General features: G+C 46.1%; 2 protein-coding genes across 2 annotated transcripts in view; one reads left to right on the top strand and one right to left on the bottom strand.

Annotated features, from left to right (window-relative positions):
• Positions 1 to 5,295, top strand: part of drosha (drosha ribonuclease III) — a 143,841-nt gene extending 138,546 nt beyond the window's left edge. The window contains exon 32 of the mRNA XM_017414122.3: positions 4,817 to 5,295. Coding sequence (XP_017269611.1) covers positions 4,817 to 4,947 — 131 coding nt within the window. The 3' untranslated portion in view covers positions 4,948 to 5,295. The remainder of the gene's footprint in view (positions 1 to 4,816) is intronic.
• A 2,197-nt stretch (positions 5,296 to 7,492) lies between these two features.
• The window catches only part of LOC108234716 (cadherin-6-like), a 19,177-nt gene continuing 8,155 nt past the window's right edge, over positions 7,493 to 18,514 (bottom strand). Inside the window, exons 2-6 of the mRNA XM_037973327.1 lie at positions 17,777 to 17,969; positions 16,967 to 17,088; positions 12,613 to 12,730; positions 12,269 to 12,520; positions 7,493 to 9,898 (exon numbers count right to left, since the gene is read on the bottom strand). Coding sequence (XP_037829255.1) covers positions 9,396 to 9,898; positions 12,269 to 12,520; positions 12,613 to 12,730; positions 16,967 to 17,088; positions 17,777 to 17,969 — 1,188 coding nt within the window. The 3' untranslated portion in view covers positions 7,493 to 9,395. The remainder of the gene's footprint in view (positions 9,899 to 12,268; positions 12,521 to 12,612; positions 12,731 to 16,966; positions 17,089 to 17,776; positions 17,970 to 18,514) is intronic.

Raw genomic sequence — 18,514 nt, forward strand, 5'->3', positions numbered from 1 at the left:
GGGGGGCTGGGATTTATCAAATGTATCTCTTTTTTTTTAAACAAAAATGAGCTTAGACACAAACATCTAGTCCTGTTGGAATCTTTGTGGGATGTAGGGGGTGAATAAAGTGTTAGAAAGTGACGATATTTGACCTTTTTTAAACTGACATTTTAAGTGTACATTTCAGAGTGTTGAGTAAACCAAAAACAGGTAAATACATGAGAAGAAGCACTTAGCATCATGCAGGCTAACAAGTAATTAGCGCTATAAATGCTAACTGCCATTTCATGGCATACATGATGACTAATATTTAGCACCACGTGTGCTAACTAGCATGTAGTGCCATACATGCTAACTAGCATATAGCACTATACCTGCTAACTGATATTTAGCACCTTACAGGCTAACTGGTATTTTGTGTCATTCCTACTGACAAATATTTAACACCTTACATGCTAACTGGCATTTATCGTTATACTTGCTTGCTAGCATTTAGCGCCATACATGCCAACTAGCATTTAGCCCTACACCTGCTAACTGACATTTAGCACCTTACATGCTAAATAGCATGTAGTGCCATACATGCTAACTAGCATATAGCACTATACCTGCTAACTGACATTTAGCACCTTACATGCTAAATAACATTTTGTACCATACATTCTTACTAGCATTTAGTGTCATTCATGCCAACTAGCATTTAGCACTATACCTGCTAACTGATATTTAGCTTCTTTCATGCTAACTGGCATTTATCGCTATCTATGCGAACTAGCATTTAGTGCCAAACATGCCAACTAGCATTTAGCACTATACCTACTAACGGATATTTAGCACCTTCAATGCTAACTGGTATTTTGTCTTACATGCTGACTAACAATTAGCACCATACATGTTTACTGTCATTTAGTGTCAAATGTTCAAATATTAGCTCTTTACATGCTTAGTGTCATTTAGTGCCATTTGTGTTAATATTTAGCATCTTGAATGCTAACTACGTTGAGTGCCATACATGCTAATTAGCATGTAGCATCATACATGCTAACAAATATTTAGCACTTTACATGCTAACTAGCACTGCAGCAACATTTGTATTCAGTCTGTTTTATTTACTTTAAACTCCACCAGCATTTCCATATGTTTAAGTTGTCTTAGTTTTCAAACATTTGTCTGTTTTGCTGCAGACAACAAAAAAAAAATGCTTTTAGCCTACAAATTCAGATTAGTGACACATATTGGCATATTGGCTTTGTGAAAGTCTGTCCCATTTCATAGGGGAATATTTTACCCACCATTTGTAATTTAGAATTAACGGCCAAAAGGACACTCAAAACCTAAAGGTTAGGAGTGTCACTCTAAAATGGAACTGGGCCTAATTGACATTTGCAGCCAACATAATTTATTGGTTGATATACAGACATGATCAGCATCAGTTTTAATGGTCAGAAATGTTGTCAGTTTTGTTTTGTCATAACGCTAAAACAGTTTGAAGTATCTAATAAGGTCAGCCATTTTATTGCCCGCACTCCTTAAATGTGTTTTGCTGTAAAGCGTGGAGAATGGGGTTTGAAGCCTTATTGCCAAAAAAGTGGGCTGAAAAAGACCCATTACAAGGTTATGTCGCTGTAAAACCAGGAGTGTATCATTCAGGATTAATGGTGCCTTCACAGATGTGCAAATAACCCACTAATGCAACTCCGCAGCGTTCTGTGTGCCGAGTTTCGAACTGAGCGCTGACACGGCCCCTCTTATCTAATCTCTAATCCTATTTGTCTGGACGATCCCGCGTTCGGAAATTCCCAAAGAGAATGTAACAAAAAAACTGAACCTCATCAGGCCGCGGGACGGCTTCCAACTGCACCTCCATCCGTCTTGAACGCCTTTTCTACGCTAAAAGGTACGTTAATGGTGTGCTAAGCTTTGCTCTCCTATTAAAAAAAACGTTTTAAAAGGCTCGCTGTAGGAAGTTGAAGGTGACAGATGAAAAGAAATTGTTTTATTTTCTTTCTTTTGCGTAATGAAATGAAAAACGTAGAAAACCGTAGAGCGACGGCGTCAACCACGAGACAAAAGAATCAGAAGTTCGGACATGTTTTTTTTTAAAACAATGCTCTTTGCGCGTTCGCGTTGTACCTCGTGTTTGACGACGCGGTGACAGATCCGCTGACGGGGTTGTTTACGACGTTCCCAAGCCAACGAAAAGATTTCCAGGACAGAATCGGTGTTTTTCCGCCCCCTCTCTGTTGCCCTTTTAAATGTTTACCGAAAAACCCACGGATGACGAAAACCTCCAAATCAAGCGCGACGCTCAATCACGCTTCCGACTCGCGTTTAAATGAATCCAATTAATGACACACACACACACACACACACACACACACACACACACACACACTTTCCTTTCCACCCAACACAAAATGAGGCAATATTAGAACAATTATCAGTTCTAAAACCTCAATATGTCGCCTCGGTTTGTTTTCTAATTAGGCGCCGCCTTGAAAACGATTGGAATTCATCTCACTTTGTGACTCTTGATGAGACGGAGCGAGCCGGTTTAAGACGCCAGCTGCCACTTCATTGAAGCTTAGCGAGTGTTTTATTTATTTATTTTATACTTTCTTCCCAGCGTTATCCAGCATTATTAAGACCTTCCGGAGAAGCCACTGAACTCTCTGAAAAATGCAAAGCTCGAAAAAACCCGGGGCCGTTGCTTCTGTTCATTAAAACGTGACATTTTGGAGACGTGTGACTTTCACAGGACGGCGAGGGCGGCGCGCTGGAAGTCTCTTCACCTGCCCGACCGTGACTTTTTTCATGCTTCATTTTTTATTTTCTTATTTTTTTTTGCCTCCCTGATCTGCATATTATTCCTCCTCCTTCTAATAATTATTAATGCTGCAGTTAGCCCCTTTAGCTCATCTTCTTGAGAGCGCCACCCACCCCACGTTTCGCGTTCGCCTTACCTGGACAGATTTATTCGTCCTTTCTATATTTGTCAGGTTTTTTTTTTTTCTCTCCTCACAGATTCATAATGAGTTGATCAGATTTGGAAAGCGGCCTCGGCCAAGTTGGCAGGAAGCAGCAAACCCAAATCGAGGGCTTTCAGAACTTTTCTTTGGAAACTTAACGGCTGGTGCAGCCAAATAACGCGCCCTTGTTTTTCTGCGTCTGAAAGCCAACTAGGAGCATTTGTCGGCTTGGAAGGAAGGAAGGAAGGCCTGGAAATGAGCAGCTACGTGTTCAAAACCAACGCAAGAGTGTAAATTTAAAGCTGAACTGAAATCAGATCTCACAAAGTGGACATTCCATGGATGTTATTTAGTCAAACACATCCACAGAACGTTGCAGGGACCCATTTTTCTGACCTAAAAGTTAAATAAACTGTTTTTAGCATTTAAGTAGGTGATTTGTGCGGCGGAGTTCCTTCCTGGTTCCTGACGTGGCCGGCCAAGGACAATCCATTTGTTTAGGAGTGGAAATGGAAGAAGAAGCCTTTTCTAAACACGAAGAAATGCTGGAAGACTTGGTGGGAGTAATGGATATACAACCACACCAGTGTGAACCTGAACCGACGGCTGGATCTCCAGAATCAGATGAAAACTCTTCAGATTCGGATTCTGATGATCACCAGAACCGTCATGGCCGACAAAACAAGGCGCATAATGACGGAGTTGGGAATTGGGAACAGTGAGAACTGATAAACCCCAGATCGTTGTCATGACATCAGTACACAACACTGCAAATCAACATAAAGATGGCAGGAGAGAGCTAACGATGCTAACTCGAAGCTAACCTGATGCTAACTTGTAAACAACGTGAGCGCCCTTCAGAGTAGGGTTTCTGAACTCTCACACTAAATTAAACTAATCAACAGCAGGTTAAGACTATCAGACATGGATTGCTTTTATTTTTTCCTCTGAATCACAACCGATCTCAGGCTGTCGGCCTGTAAGCAGCTCAGACCTTTAATGACAGCGCGGGTTCACGTCACGTTTGAAGTTAAACTTCCTATTTCTCGTCTCTCTGTGGAGACGTCCTCCTCTCCATTTGCCCTTTTTTTAAAATTAAAAATAGAACTGCTGCTGCTAAAGATCCTGTTTTTTGTTTGGTTTTTTTGTCATGAACCCAGTCCACCACATTAACGAGGGTCGGAGCGGTGGTTCTCTTTGAAGCGGTCCAAACTGAATTCTGATAGTAATTCCCACATCGGAGTTTATGGATCCAGATCTGAGGAAGGTTTTTATCTTTCAGGAAGCCCAAAAAAATAAAACTCCAGTGGTATTTTCTGGCTGGTTCGAACAATTAATTCCAACGAATTGAACTATATTGTACTGGTATTCATCCACTCACTGATGAATGGCTGAACCTCAGCGGCTCATCGGACGTCAGACTTCTGTGTTGTTCATGGAAAAAGCCGAAAACACCCGAGTGGTTTCTTCAATGTTCAGAAGTACCAACAGAAATGAGTATTTTTTATTTTTTATTCAAAATTTCTACAATAAACATATTTTATGGCTAAACTTTCACTGATGTTGGCTTCAAAAAAAGGTTTCGTTTCAGCTTTAACTTTTAAGGCTTGACGCCACAAACTTTGTCATTATTAATAAAAACAACAACGTGTGGGCAATTTAATCGCAACATTTGACCTAATTTGGCCGAGGTGACAGCATGACACCAGCTCCAAGGCGTAAACCGCATCCGGGAACCGACCTCTCCTCGTTACGTTGCTCTTTCTCTTTGTCCCTTCTCGTTAGCTAACTCCTTCATTTTTTTTTTTCTTGTTTTTCCCGCCCCGCCCTCTTTTTTCTTCCCCTCCCAACCCCCCCGTCACCAGACAACTTCCCGCAGATGGCCCATCAGAAGCGCTTCATCGAGCGCAAATACCGACAGGAGCTGAAGGAGATGAGGCGCGAGCGCGAGTGCCAGGAGAAGGAGACGGACAAGGCCGACGAGGGCAGGAAGTGACGGCGCGCCAATCCCGGGGCAGCCCGTCGCCGCCGCCGACGAGCGAGGCAAAGAGGAGGCGCGGCTGGCGGCTGACCGGATAGCGAGGTGGAGCTAGCTGGAAATGACTCGATGCCTGTTTCACACGATCTTAAACCGGGGACCGATTTGAAAGATTTCAAGAAAAAGCCAAAAAACAAGAAGAAATATTGTTAAAATGGTTGTTTTGGGTTTTTTTTTTATTTCTAGCACTGCTCTGTGACGGCTCATCATTAAACCACCGGGCTACAAGATCAAACTAAATCTAAGAAACAAGGCGTTTCTTTTTTTTTTTTAAAGTGTTAAATAAAGTTTGCTCCAATTAGTCGACTAATCAGTTTGCTTTCATTCTAATAATTCTCACCCTTCTGATAAGAAGCCTAAACCTCTAAAAAAAAAAAAAAAAAGGATTGAGTCAATTATACTCACTTACAACAGTCTCCATCTGTCTCGCATCTGCCACTCATTCTCTAATAATCAAAATGTGTTTTTTTTTCCTTCTTGTCTCCCTTCCCTCCATTCCTTTTACCCTCACGCTAAAGTACAATTGGCTGTCTAGTAGATCTTAATTATAGATTGTCTAATTAATAATTTCCTCAGCTCTGTAGCCTCTGGATCCAGCTATTTAACAACAGCAGACATATTAATAACTATCTGTCACGGAGTGGAGTCTTCTATATTGAGATTGGCTGCAGATAATATATACATACCTGTGAGGGCGGAGAGCCCATGGCTGTCATCGCAATTCAAATTAAAGTTTTTATTCGCAACTCTTGAGGGCAGCGGAGTCCGACCGCTGGAGCCGTCTGGAAGAAGACCCCAGGAAGGACGGTAAGGAGGCTGATTTTAAACATGTTTAATTGTGTCATATAAATATTCAGTACAAAATATCACGGTTTACAAAGCAGAAGGTGGAGATGGAACGGCCAGTGATGTGTGGGCTCCTTAGACTACCACTACCTCTCAGATTGGTTCTACATCGACAAAAAACTGCTCAATCACGTTGCCACTGACATATTATAGCACAGCAGAGGCCCCGAGGCCCCCCCACCTCCCCCTTCCACCCGGCGGGGACCGACCTGCACATCGACAACCACGGATCTACTGCATCTGGAGCGAGGAGGCGGCGGCGGCGGATTCTCCTCCGCCGAGTTCCATCGATGCGCTCGCGCGCAAAACGAAAAGAGAACGAACGGCCACGCTGTCGGAGGCAGTTTGGTTCAGAGCGGTTTGAAACAATGGCGACGTGTTGACGGCCCGCAGGAAAAACGGGGGGATGTTAGGGCCGAAGAAGGAAGTACGTCGAATTCAACATGAGACCCCTCACGGCACGGCAAAAAAAAGGGACAAATTCGGGACAATCGAGTCACAATTCCTCGATCTGAGAATCTGACACTGAGGTAAATGACACGCAGCGTTAATACTTGTAGCTGGAGGCAGTGTTCCTTCCAAAACCGGCTGTGAATCTAGCTGATATTTAGCTGACAATCGAGCGATCGTTGGCGACCTTTGACAAGACGACCACTCTTTCCACCTGAGCGGTAAATCAAGCATCGTAGCTGGCGTAGAAAGGTCCGCTAAATGAAAGACGACAAATCAAATTAGCAGCTTACCGACTGAGTCCTTCATTGCTTTAGCTACTATGAGCTAAAGCAATGAAGGACTCAGTCGGTTGTCAGACTTGGAGTTGTTAGCTATGATCAGCTAATCGATAGCATTCTGATGCTAACGCCCATTTGAGGAAATGTGTAGCTTGGAGATGCTAGTCACTAGGGCAAATTTATTATCAGCCGAGTGGTATTTTGGGATGCAAACGGGAAGAAAATGCTAAATGCGCTTCTGCAGCAGACTTTTCCAAGTTGCCGGCTGAAAAGCAAACCGGAAGGTCAAAAAAAAAAAAAGAAACTATGCAGAAATCCAACTTGGGTTGAATTTCCAGACCTATGGACATTCGGGGCTGTAGCCTCGGACGTAGAAGGGCATCTAAATCCAGCTTCTGGCGCCGTCGGATTTTGGGAACTTCAGTTTGAAGCGCCTGAAGCAACTCGGCGACCGTTTTGAGAGACATCTTGTCACAGTTTTTTGGATATTTGACTTACCATGAGTCGAAGGAGTCGTCGCCTCGTCATTGGCTGGTCACTGCCTGACTTCAGCAGGACCAGCCTTCAAATAGAACTATACAGCCTCTGCAAAGTCTTCAGTGTTCTTAGTTTTGTCCCTTTTATTGTGCCGTACACGTTGGCCCTTCGAGCAGCGAAGGCTTTTATTTTTTTCAACCCATTCAAACGCTTACCGTCGCAAAACGAAACTGGGGAGAACGCGTGCGTTTCCGGCGGGCGCTCGCAGATAATCGTCCGGCTTGTTTAAACGACAGAGGGGAAGAAAGCGGCGCGGCGGCAATTATGCCATTGTGTTGTGTTATTTTCTGACAAATGTCAGCCTCTTCACAGTTTGGCCTTTTGTTAAAGTGAGGGCAGAGCGTGTTGGAGCCGGCGTGCTCTTTCGTGTCGATATCACTCCGTTCGACCTCCCTTCCTCCGGCGTCTGAAAGCTTTTTTTTTTTTTTTTTTTTTTATTGTCCCCCCACAAATTTCGGAGGTCTTAAACTAATTTGAAAAAGACTGCTGCTTAAGGATCGTTTTCCTTTTGTTTTCTAAAATCCCATTTAAAGCAAACTCGACCCGCCCACGTGTCCTCGTCGATGCTCTGACCTTCTCTCCGAAGCCGAGGACAATCTTCTGGTTTTAAAAGCCTAATACGGCTCCGCTCAAAGGTCAGGCGCCCCTCGATAAACATCTTTATGGAAGAGGCTGATGCTCCCGCAGGAAACCAGCTGGGGGAAAGCCGGAGCCTTCGGTTTGCCTTTCCACGCCGACTACAGTGCATGTAATGAGAAGGGAGCGGACCGTAACGATCGGAGGCCTCTTTAGAAAGGAAAGAAAATTTGAAAAATACTGACGTTCTTTGCTTTTCGTTTTTTTTGGCACTTTTTACGTTACCAAGTTGCTCCGTTATACATTCATCAGGGCAGGTCGCGTAGATGTTCTTCAAACAGTTAGAAAAAAAAAACATTGAGTCTGATTGCTTTTTAATGCTCTGAACGCCACGCGACACCTGTGGATTTCCTTTAATTCCGCTCGGGGAAAAAAAAAAAAAAAGTCTGATCCCGAAGTCGAGGACGTCCAATTTGCAGCTCCGTTTTTTTTTTAAAAAAACGTTTCAACCCGTGGGCTCACTTTCATAAAATAAGACAAAAAAAAGGACCAATTTAGAGATGGCACCACGGGAACGATCAATCTGATCCGATTCCGTGCCGGGACTCAACGGAGCGTTGACATTTCAGATTCGGTAAAACGTCCGGTAAAAAACCCAGCATTCTCCTTATTAGGGCTGGGAATCTTCGTCGTAAGGTTGGGATTAAAACCACAGCATGTGCGCCTCGCTATTCAACGTCTAAACAGATAAAGTGAGTGGCTCTGGCAAAATCCCCCCCCCCAAAAAAAAAAAAAAGAAAGGAATTATTTGGTATCTCGGCTCGCCTCGTGGCAAACGCTCCGAGCCGTACGGAAACACGAGGGAAAAAAAAGACTAACTGTTGTGTTTGTGGGTGTTTTTGTTTCGTTCTCGGCCGCAGATCCCACAGTCCCTTTTTTCGAGAAACATTAGCAGTTTTATTTCGTGTCGTTTGTTTTGTTTTCGTTTTTTTTCTTCGCTCCAACAGCTGCCGCGACAAACGCGAAGGCTGCCTCGCAAAAAAAAAAAATCCCATCGAAGCCCGAGCCGAAACCGTTGAAAGTGGTTACTGCGAGCGAGGCAGATGTCGCCGAGGAGAAGAGGAGAGGGATTGTTTTGAAGATAATAAAAAAAAAAACCCTTGGAGGATAAAAACCAAAACAAACCTGTACAGCGTATTGTTTCATATTACCGTACGTACACAAGCTAAGATAGAACTCACAATATGCAGCGTGGTTTTTTTTTTTTGTTTGTTTGTTTTTTTTGTCCCAGAAACACTGAAAAATACATCGGCATATCTGTTGGTTTTACGAAACTGCATGTAGAGAGCGTCTGTCACAGGCAGCTTTGGAAAAAAACAAAAAGTTCAGATATATTTGGGCTTCGATTAGATCCCATATATACGCACACGCACACACACAAACATAATCATAAAAAAAAAGAAGAAAGTCTTGTCCGTGTCCCTGCAAAAAAAAAAAACGCTACTAACACTGACTGGACACACAAAGCCTACGTCTGGTCACCGGAGGGACAACTCAAAGGCGACGGCGGTGAAGGAGCACAAACGGCGCTCGTCCCTTCTCGGATTTCTCACATTCTCCCCGCCGCCGCGGCGCCCCCCCTCCGCCGGAGGGTTCAACGTTCGGCGTCGGGTTCAGAAGCTCCTCGTCCGTGTTTTCCTCCGGGGGGCGGCGCCGTTAGGAATCCCTGTCGCTTTCGTCCCCGCCGTACATGTCCGCCAGCTTCTTGAAGCGCGGCCCCCACTCGCTCAGGTAGTTGTAGTCCTGGTCGCCCTCGGTGGTCGCCGACTCCAGCGAGCTGAGCGACTCGGCCACGGAGCCGTTGCCCTCGTACGCGTAGGTCGCCAGGGAGTCGTACGGCGGTGCCGTCGGGTCGCTGTCGTTGTCCTGGAGCCTCTGGTTGATGAAGTCTCTCACGTCCCCGTTATTGTCCCGGCTCGGGGGCAGCGCGGGCCGTCTCGCCGGCGGGTAGAAGGTCTCGGGGATGATGTCCCGCCTCTGTTTGCTCTCCTCGATGGCCTCCGGGTTGCGCAGCGTGCCGATATCAAAGGCCTGCGTGTCCTCCTCCCCTCCCCCCTCGTCGTTGTAGCTGACGACGTTGTCCCGTACGTCCTCTTTGGAGATGATCAGAGGCTCCTTCTTCCTCTGCCTCCTCAGGGCGGCGAACAGCACCACGATCACTGCGGCGAGAACAACAACAAAGAGAACAAATAAGTCTCATTTGGTGACTTCTCCGCTCGCTCTCCTCGTCGCGGCGGCCCGGCGACCGTCCCGGGGGGGGGGGCTTTCACTGATGTTCGGGGTCTTTGTAGAACTGAATCTGGCGACCACAAAAAGACGCATTACGCATTTCTGCCGGCTCAGGGCCGCCGCCGTCACCGAACATGAAAGGACCCGGACCCGTCGGGGTGCCGCGGCCACGATGGCGTCTGATGATGCGACGCCGGTCCGCCCTCTTTGACTTTAGTCGGACGTTTAATCAATCAAGCTTTTAATGAAGCAGCCCGTACCGCGCCGAGGAGCAGATGTTACTGTGGGACGACTTGGACTGTAGCAACAAAGCGTCGGAGCTGCGGAGAAGAAATAAACAGCTGTAATTTAATCGGTTTTAACAGATATTCAGCTTCAGTTTGTAGTGGTCGTAGCAAAATCCTGTCAAATTGCGAAATTCGACCAAAACGGCTCCATTGTTTCTCAACATAAAAAGATCTTAGTTTGGTGATTCCTTCAGGAAATGTGTCTCTTCTAATTGATTCAATCCACTTGATTTGCTGCCGGTTTAACATCCAGTCTTATTATTTTTTTTTTTTCTGTTTCCAGAGACTGTCACAAGATTCTATCTCCAAATCTTTGACGTCAGCTCCTCACAGTGCTCCTGTTGTTGTTCTCCATTTATCCCCCCCCCCCCAGAGGGGGATGGAGCTCATCTGCTCATCTGCTCCCCTTCGGGCGGCTCGTCTTGTGTTCGCATGCGGCGCAAAAACCGCGGAACGAGCGTCCGCGGCGACGGTGATAACTGAAAACAACGGCAAGACTGTGGAGGAGGTTGACGATTGACGTCCTTTAGAAAAAAAAAAAAACAGTAATTGCAGAAAACCTTCCAACGCTTGGAGCAAGACTTTCTTTCAGAACGATCCGGATAGGACAGACACCGGGCTCCGAACCTCGAGGAGGTCCTAAATGTAATCGTCAAAGCGAAGCTTATTAATCCAACGGTCTTTCATTGGCCAAATTGTCAACAGGTAGTTTAATATTAATCTGACTGCATGGACTCCAAATTACAACCCAGCAACCAGAGTGAAAATATACGAACGGCACCCCTTCTGAGGTCCATTTTCGGCCAATCGACTGCTCGTCTGCCCTTCCCGAGATCAGACGAAAGCCCTTCCTGTTTGACGTTAACTGACAGCGGCGGCACTCCTGATTTAGACTCGGACCTCGAAATAAACGCGACAGAAATAAATTTAAGTCAAATTAGCCACGACGCGCTCCGCAGGGATCCTCGACGCCAATGAGGTCACGGAAGGTTTTGTTCTTCGCTGATGTTCTTTAGATCATCAAACCGATGGTAAATCATTGTTAGATTCTTTCCTAATGTTTCGTTTTGCTCTTTTTTCTTTTGCTAAATGAAGAGCAGCTGAAGACCTCCTCCTCCTCCTCCTGGTAGACCGGTTCGGCTTTAAGATGTCAGAGATTTCAGAGTTTGCGGCGAAGCACGTTTTTCCCTCCGTCGGCTCACATGCCGCCGGTCTTTTTCCCGTTCGAACTAAATTATGACACCAGCTGTCGCTACTGTCAGAGTAATCCGCCCGCGAGGAGATTAATCAAATGACGGTGGTGGGGAGGGGGTGGGGGGGTAAATATAAAACCACCTCTCGAACACCTGCCAGAGCCTGAACTCCAGTTTGAATTAAAGGCCGAGCGCTGATCGAAGGGAGGCGCCCCCGTCGCTCGCTCGCTACGAGTCTTCGAAACTGCATCGAGCGCGACCTCACGTGAGACTGCGAAATCACAGTTAGGGCTCTGTTCCACCCCATGACAAGTCAAGAAGACTGTTTTACGGTTACGGGACTCCCCGCAAACCCTCCTTCGAGGAACGGTTCGGCCCGGGCCTTGCGTCGGGAAGCGGCGCCCGAAGGATGCTACGCCAACGAAACGATGCCGTTTTCGACTGCGTGGACGAGAGTCGACTTCGGGACTTCTCCCGGACAGACGACAGCAGCTTTAGCCTTCAGGGCAGGCGATTCGGACCCCAAGTCTGATTGAGTTAGAGCCATTTCTGTGTTGACTAAGATCAGTTTGCTGCGGCAGCCATCTTGAAGCAGACTGACCCTTCAAGTTAATCAGGTGTTGCTGGACATCCGGTGATTCCTGTTTAAGAGTTTCATTCAAATTCAGCCAGTGTTTCATGAGATATTTTGCTAACAGACAAACAGTGTTAGTGCCAATGACTTAAGCAAAACGTAAGTGTTGGCATTAAAAGCTCAGCTGCAGTAAGTTTTCGGTCAGTATCTGAGGTAAAGCCAGTTCTGGGGTCCCCCTGAACTTACTGAGCAAAATGATGACGCAGAGTAAAATGGCCACCAGGGCTCCGGTGCTGAGCCCCGCCCTCGCCGTCAGCGCCTCGGGGTTGCACAGCTTCATGTTGCCCTCGCGGTCGCAGGTGCACACGCGGACGGTGAGCGTGTTGGTGCTGCTCTGCACGGGGAACTCGCCGTCGGAGATGACCACGGGGACGTGGTAGACGCTGCGCTGCAGGCTGTTGTAGCTGTTCCTCCGAGTCAGGATCCACGCCGTGTTGTCTGACAGACAAAATAAGAGAGGGGGGGGGGTCAACGGGACCGCTCGGGTGCAACGCCGGGACGGGGGGGGCGAGCGCGACTGTTCGCCGTACCTTTGTTGTCCCGGACGGAGAAGTTGGCCTTCCCGGCCGCCTCCGGCGCCAGGCTGAAGGTGAAGCGGTGTCCTCCGAGGGGCTCGTCGGGATCGGTGGCGCTCACCGTATGGATCCTCTGGAACGGGAAGCACAATCAAAAACAAGCTCCGAATAACTAAAACATAAACCGCCTTTTTTTGTGTGTGGCTTCAGAAACAAGAATAACTTAAAACATCGCTTCGAACCTCATTTTCCAACTTCAAACTTTTTTTTACCGGACTGCATCTGAGGCAACTTATAAAGGTTTCGAATCCCAAACGTGGCTCACAAAACGCAGGATTCAGCTTGAAAAGCTGATTTGTGCAAAGCAAACAAAGATTATTGAATATAAAATGAAAGACAGAGGTCCTCCTTGAAGGAATGCATATCGCCCGCTGCCTTTCACGCCAGAGCTTTTAGACTCGGATCATTTTATGTTGGGAAACGACTCGGCTGTAGCGCCACCACCACGACTAGGGTCAAATAGCTGCGGAGGCCATCTTGAATTGGGTTGACTCCAACGGTTGTTCAGTCTGAGACGATCATCCAATGATTGCTCAATGATTGTCATCCTTTTGCCCTTTAATGGTGGGTGGCGATGAATGGGTTTGGCTTGAAAACGGTGAAAAAAAAAAAGAAAAGAAAGAAAGGAGCCTCCGGGAACACGTGCAGGGTGTGTGTTTGGGGGGGTTTCCAGCATCAACAGAATCCTATTGGTTTTTCCAGGATGGTGTCATTAAAAACAAAAAGCAGATGTGCCGGAACGCCTCCGGAAACCTTCCCTCAAACCAAACCGATGGAAGTCACAAGGTGGAGCGTTGGCTGCGTGTCAGCTGCTCTAAGGAGGACTTCAGGGATGAAAAAAAACAACAAAAAAAAACTGCTTTATTTTGTTACAGATGAGCAGATTTTCTCCAAGGGCTGAGTGTTTTCAAAGAGGGGGGGTGAAATAGCTCGCTTAAAAATAAACTCGGCTGCACCGAACTTCATTGTTGCTCTCCCCACAAATCCTCGTGTCCGTTTTTTATGCTCCCTCCTCCGGCGCACCAACACTCCCAGCGTGTAAACTAAATGGAACATGAAAGCATTACGAGACACATGATTGATGATATCCAACAAAATAAAAATAAAAACAAGTTTTCAAACTTGGAAGTTTTTCAAGGTAACAGGTCGGTCGTTCGCTTCAAGGACGGATCAAATAAAGAGACGCTTCGAGGAGACGAAGGGTAACCGGGGTTAAAAAAAAATAAAATAAAATCAGCTGAACATTTATCTCCCAAACCTGCTGCTGGTGGTTGGAAGGCACTTTACACTTTAGCTCTGCGGCGTTAAAGGAAGAGGTCTGTGGCGTTCAATAAGGCCTTGATTTATCTTCCAGGACCATCCATCATCCGGAAAAGGCCTCAGAGGTGTCCTAAAAACGCCTCCTCCTTATCAGGCTTAAAAGAGTACGCGTCCTCCTCGTTTACGAGCCCGTCGTTGCACTTCGAGCTTCCCCCTTCACGGAGAGGCTCGCGTCAAAAACGCGGTTCGTTTTTTTGTTTTTAAGCTTGATTCGAGGCTCGCTTCGGAACGCCGCCGACCTTTTTTACGTGTCAGATAAAAGTACTGAAGAGAAATGGAGGAAAACCTGTTGCTTGGCTGCCTTGAAACGGTTAAAGCCATCTCAGGCTACACGTAAAAAACTACTGACGTCACATGAGGGACGTGCTCCGGCCCTCTGGAACGGGCGGAGCCTAGGATCGATACGAGTGGACGCTTCCTTTGTTCGGGGCTTCTGCTTCCGGCTTCATCCATAAGATGTCTACAGAAGTCCAAGCGCTGGTCCGTATACTAAGTCTCTGCCATATTAGAATAAATAGTTAAACTTTATGGTTTTTTATTGATTTTAGTAAAAAAAAATCGCAACCTTTAGGAAAATGCTCCGTGAAATCAGGCATTTTAGCCCGCAACAATCACAAAAAATGCCCGCGAAATCCTGGAGGGACTGTTTAAGGATGATGCCACAAAACAAGTAAATTTTAATATATGAACCAAAAATACTTCCTAGTTTTGTAAGATAATTACCAACAAACATTGACATTCTCAAAAGGTGCTTTATTTGAGAACTTTGATAGCTTCTAAACTGACATTCATGACCATTTCTGGATTGTCCCTCGTCTGCAGCTCTCCTCACATGTTTTGCAGACAAAATGTTTGTCGATGCGTTTATGTTTGATGATTACACTGCAGGACGTGCAAAACAGCTTCCCCCCCACTCTCATGCAGCTGGGGAGGAAATTGGTTTTGCTGAAATCTTTGTGGGCAAATGTGAAGCATTAGCGCACATTTTGGCTTCGGTCGCTGCTCCTGCACGCTCCCGGCATTCTGATGTCAACAGGAAGTGACGTCACGTGTCGTCTTCGTGAGTTATTTGGGGTTATTTTGTATTCCACACTACACAAACCCACAAAGAAGACACTAGACCGCAGAAATGGCGGCAAATCACTTTAGAAACGATAAATATTGGGTTAAAGTTGTGGTGTTTTGGGCAAAGTTGCAAAAAGTTGCGATTTCGCGGGGTTTGCTTGATTTTGCATTAATAGCTGCGATCGCAACATCGCAAAATCCTGGAGGGTCTGATTAAAGGGGAAACTGTCTGAGTTGTCCCTCCCCCCTGGGGTAAACGGACCGAAAATGAGCCGAGGACGGTCCATCGGCGACAAACGATGTTTCTTTCCCGAACGTTATAACCGCTACAGTACGGAAACTGGTAGCAGAGGATGGCGAACGACAACACGACTCACCTCTAAAACACAAAATTTAATGAGGGAAAACGACGCTTTTTTTTTTTTTTTTTAATTCAGGAGTCAGGTTTGCTCTTTAAGGGAAAAGCTGAGATGAACAGGTTAAGGCAGAGTTGTTACTGAAAGCATTTAAAGACTCTTTAATTGTCATTCCGTACTTATTTTATGTACATAGCTTCAAAAAAAGGGAGGGGGAGTCAGGCGCAAACAAAGTCTGTAAAACATTTCAAGCCTCTCTGCAGACTAGTGTGATTAAATGAGACTTTCAGCAGCTAATCAACTAATAATACAGACTTTTAACTGATGAAAGCTAAAAGGTCGAGGTCCTTCATTTACCTGCAACACAACCAGCGATATTAAAGTCCTTAAAGTCGCCGCAGTGAGGCTTTTCTCTTTTCACACCAGCTCCCGCTCTTAAAGCGGCTAATTAAAGATGGCTGCAGACCAAGCTCGTCATTATCTGCAGGTTGCACGTTTACGGCGGCGGCTTTGACAAACATAACCCCCGACGTTTATTTGGAAGACAGAGGTGTTTGGTTCAGGGGGTGTGGGGAGGATTTCACGCGGACAGATACTGAAGAGGAGAAAAGAATACAAAAAAATAAAATAAAAATAAAAAGCTTTTGTTTCCTGTTGGCAAACAAAGATGTGCGAAGATACGAGCGTCTGCTTCCAGACAAACAACACCTGTAACCAGAAAATGGCTTTTTTGAGAGTTCTAAGTTTTAGAACACGAGCACTCTCTTTGACTTATTATTATTTTATTTTACCATTTGCTTCAATACAAGAGGGCGGAGCTAGATCAGGCTCTGACCAATCAGAGCACGGTATGCTCCAACAATCCCTCTTTTAGCCACAGTGGTCTGATATTTTGTCACTTCCTACCTGGTTAGCCATTTTAATTGAAACTTTCATTTCTGAGTAGTTCGGGGAAGTGTAGTTAGCAAGCAGCTTTATGTACTGAACATGAAGGTCATAAATGTTTTATGTGTAGCCGGTATGAAATGTAATCAATAAATAAAGCTTCATTAAGGAAAACGCCACCCAAAGATGACAAGGCATAAAAGCAAATTGTATTTGTGTACGCCCAAATTGCTGTAAGACATTTGAAGTTTCAGTTGTTTTAGAGGGTGGCAATTCAGTTTCCTTTTCTCTTTTCTGAGTACCACTTAGCATAGGGTAGCTTTTAGCTTGAAACGCTGTTAGCTGAAGTAGAGATTGTGTAACATTTAGCTCGAGTACCAGTTAGTTCGAATAGCCGTTAACTTGACTAGCTGTTAGCAAACACCTGTTTGATCCCCAGACTTAGATCACTTTAACTTCTGCCTGCTGCAGGTAAGACACTTGCTACTCTTATCTACTCCACACAACTACACTTAAAAAAAAAAGAACTTGCATATCTGGAACCACCTGTGAGAGGATGACAAAAATAGATCTAATTTACGTCAAATTCTCCCCGCCGTCCGCTAATTGGACGGCTAATCCCCAACGCCGGAGGAGCCGGGTGAAACCATGGCGACGTGCTTTGCGCGCGGAACGCTACCCACCTGATTAGCCTTGGCGTTCTCACACACGAACGTCTCGTAGTTGTTGGCGAACGTCGGAGCGTTGTCGTTGATGTCCAGCACCCTGACGAACAGGGGCACGCGGGTTGTTTGCCGCGGGTTGTCTGGGGGGGGGGACACACAAAATGGTGGACACGATATCACCTCACAGAACACGCTTAGTTTGCCCGTCTCCAGGCAAACTAATTATACCCAAATCAAATTACTTTTTTTAAAAAATAACAGCTTCTTTTGGAGGGGTAGTGGGGAGGAGGCTACAACAGATCAGCTTTTTATTTTTTATTTTTTGCAAATATTACTCTTGTTTTTAATCTGTTAAGACGCTGCTAATTAGAAGACTTTGAATGGGAGAAATCTCCGCAGAGGTTTGAAGTCCCGCTGACAGAAAAAAAAAAAAAAAAAACGAGGGACGTGAAGTTAATTAGAACAGATTAGAAGTGGGAGGGAATGGCCAAATAAGTGAGCGATTTTTGCGTTTGAGTTTCATCACACCCCCCCAATAAAAAAACAAGGCAGAAAGTTTTAAATTAACAGCTGCAAGTCAAAAAAAAATAGACGGTACAAAAAATGTAGTTCTGTAATGAGGCAGTGGGAGGAAATTCCAGGCAAATTGGTCCTTTTTTTTTTTTTTTCTTCCCCAAAACTCATACAAGTGTCTCCTTGAACTGGAGGAGAAAACACCAGCTGCCAGCCAACGCGTCGCTTTAACATCCGGAGATGGCTACCGCTTCCGATGGTCCGGTTCGGCTGCGGGGGAAAAAAAAACCGAGCCGTCCGGCTGTTCGCACTCACTGAACTCGGTGGCGATGACGGAGACGTTGTGCCAGGCATTCTCCTCGCGGTCCAGCTCCCTCAGGACGTACACCGAGCCGTTCCCGGAGTGGACGCTGAACACCCGGTCCAAGTCCGTGTGCCGATCGATAGTGTACCTGCGCGAAACACACACACACACACACAGAGGGAGTGAAGACTCCAAAAGTGGCCACTTTTAGAGGTTTTGTTTGTTTTTTTCTGAAGAATAAGTCAAACGAGGGCTGATTAGAGAAAACCCCAGGGACCATTTTGTCAAATATACATCAAGGTTCCAACGCTCGATGCTTTAACTCGGACGCTAAACTGCCACTGAAGACAGAGTTGAAGCAAAGAGAAAATGGCCGCCGACAAACACGTGTCGGGGTTGTTTTCTCTGCTTCCCACGACGACCGGTGTGATTAATGGAGTGGCGGGCGGGCATTACGAGGTCCCCCGCCTGCCTGCCTGCCGGTGTCTTCACCTTCCTCTCCAGACGCCCCGCCGGGCCAGACTGCAGCTCTAAACTCGTTAAATCGGTGTCAGACGCGGGCTTTGCTGATTGCTTTTTCCCCGAGAAGCCAGCCGGGGTCGAACCCCCACCCCCGACTGCCGACGGAGGATCGCCCGGGACAGAACAGGCGGCCGAAGTTGGTCGACTGACTGCTTTGACCAAACAAAGGTCAACAAACTTAAGCCATCCGCTAATTCCACCAACAACAACAACCAGCGTACATTATC

The sequence above is a fragment of the Kryptolebias marmoratus genome, linkage group LG21 (genome assembly GCF_001649575.2).
Source record: "Kryptolebias marmoratus isolate JLee-2015 linkage group LG21, ASM164957v2, whole genome shotgun sequence".
Lineage (NCBI taxonomy): Eukaryota > Metazoa > Chordata > Actinopteri > Cyprinodontiformes > Rivulidae > Kryptolebias > Kryptolebias marmoratus.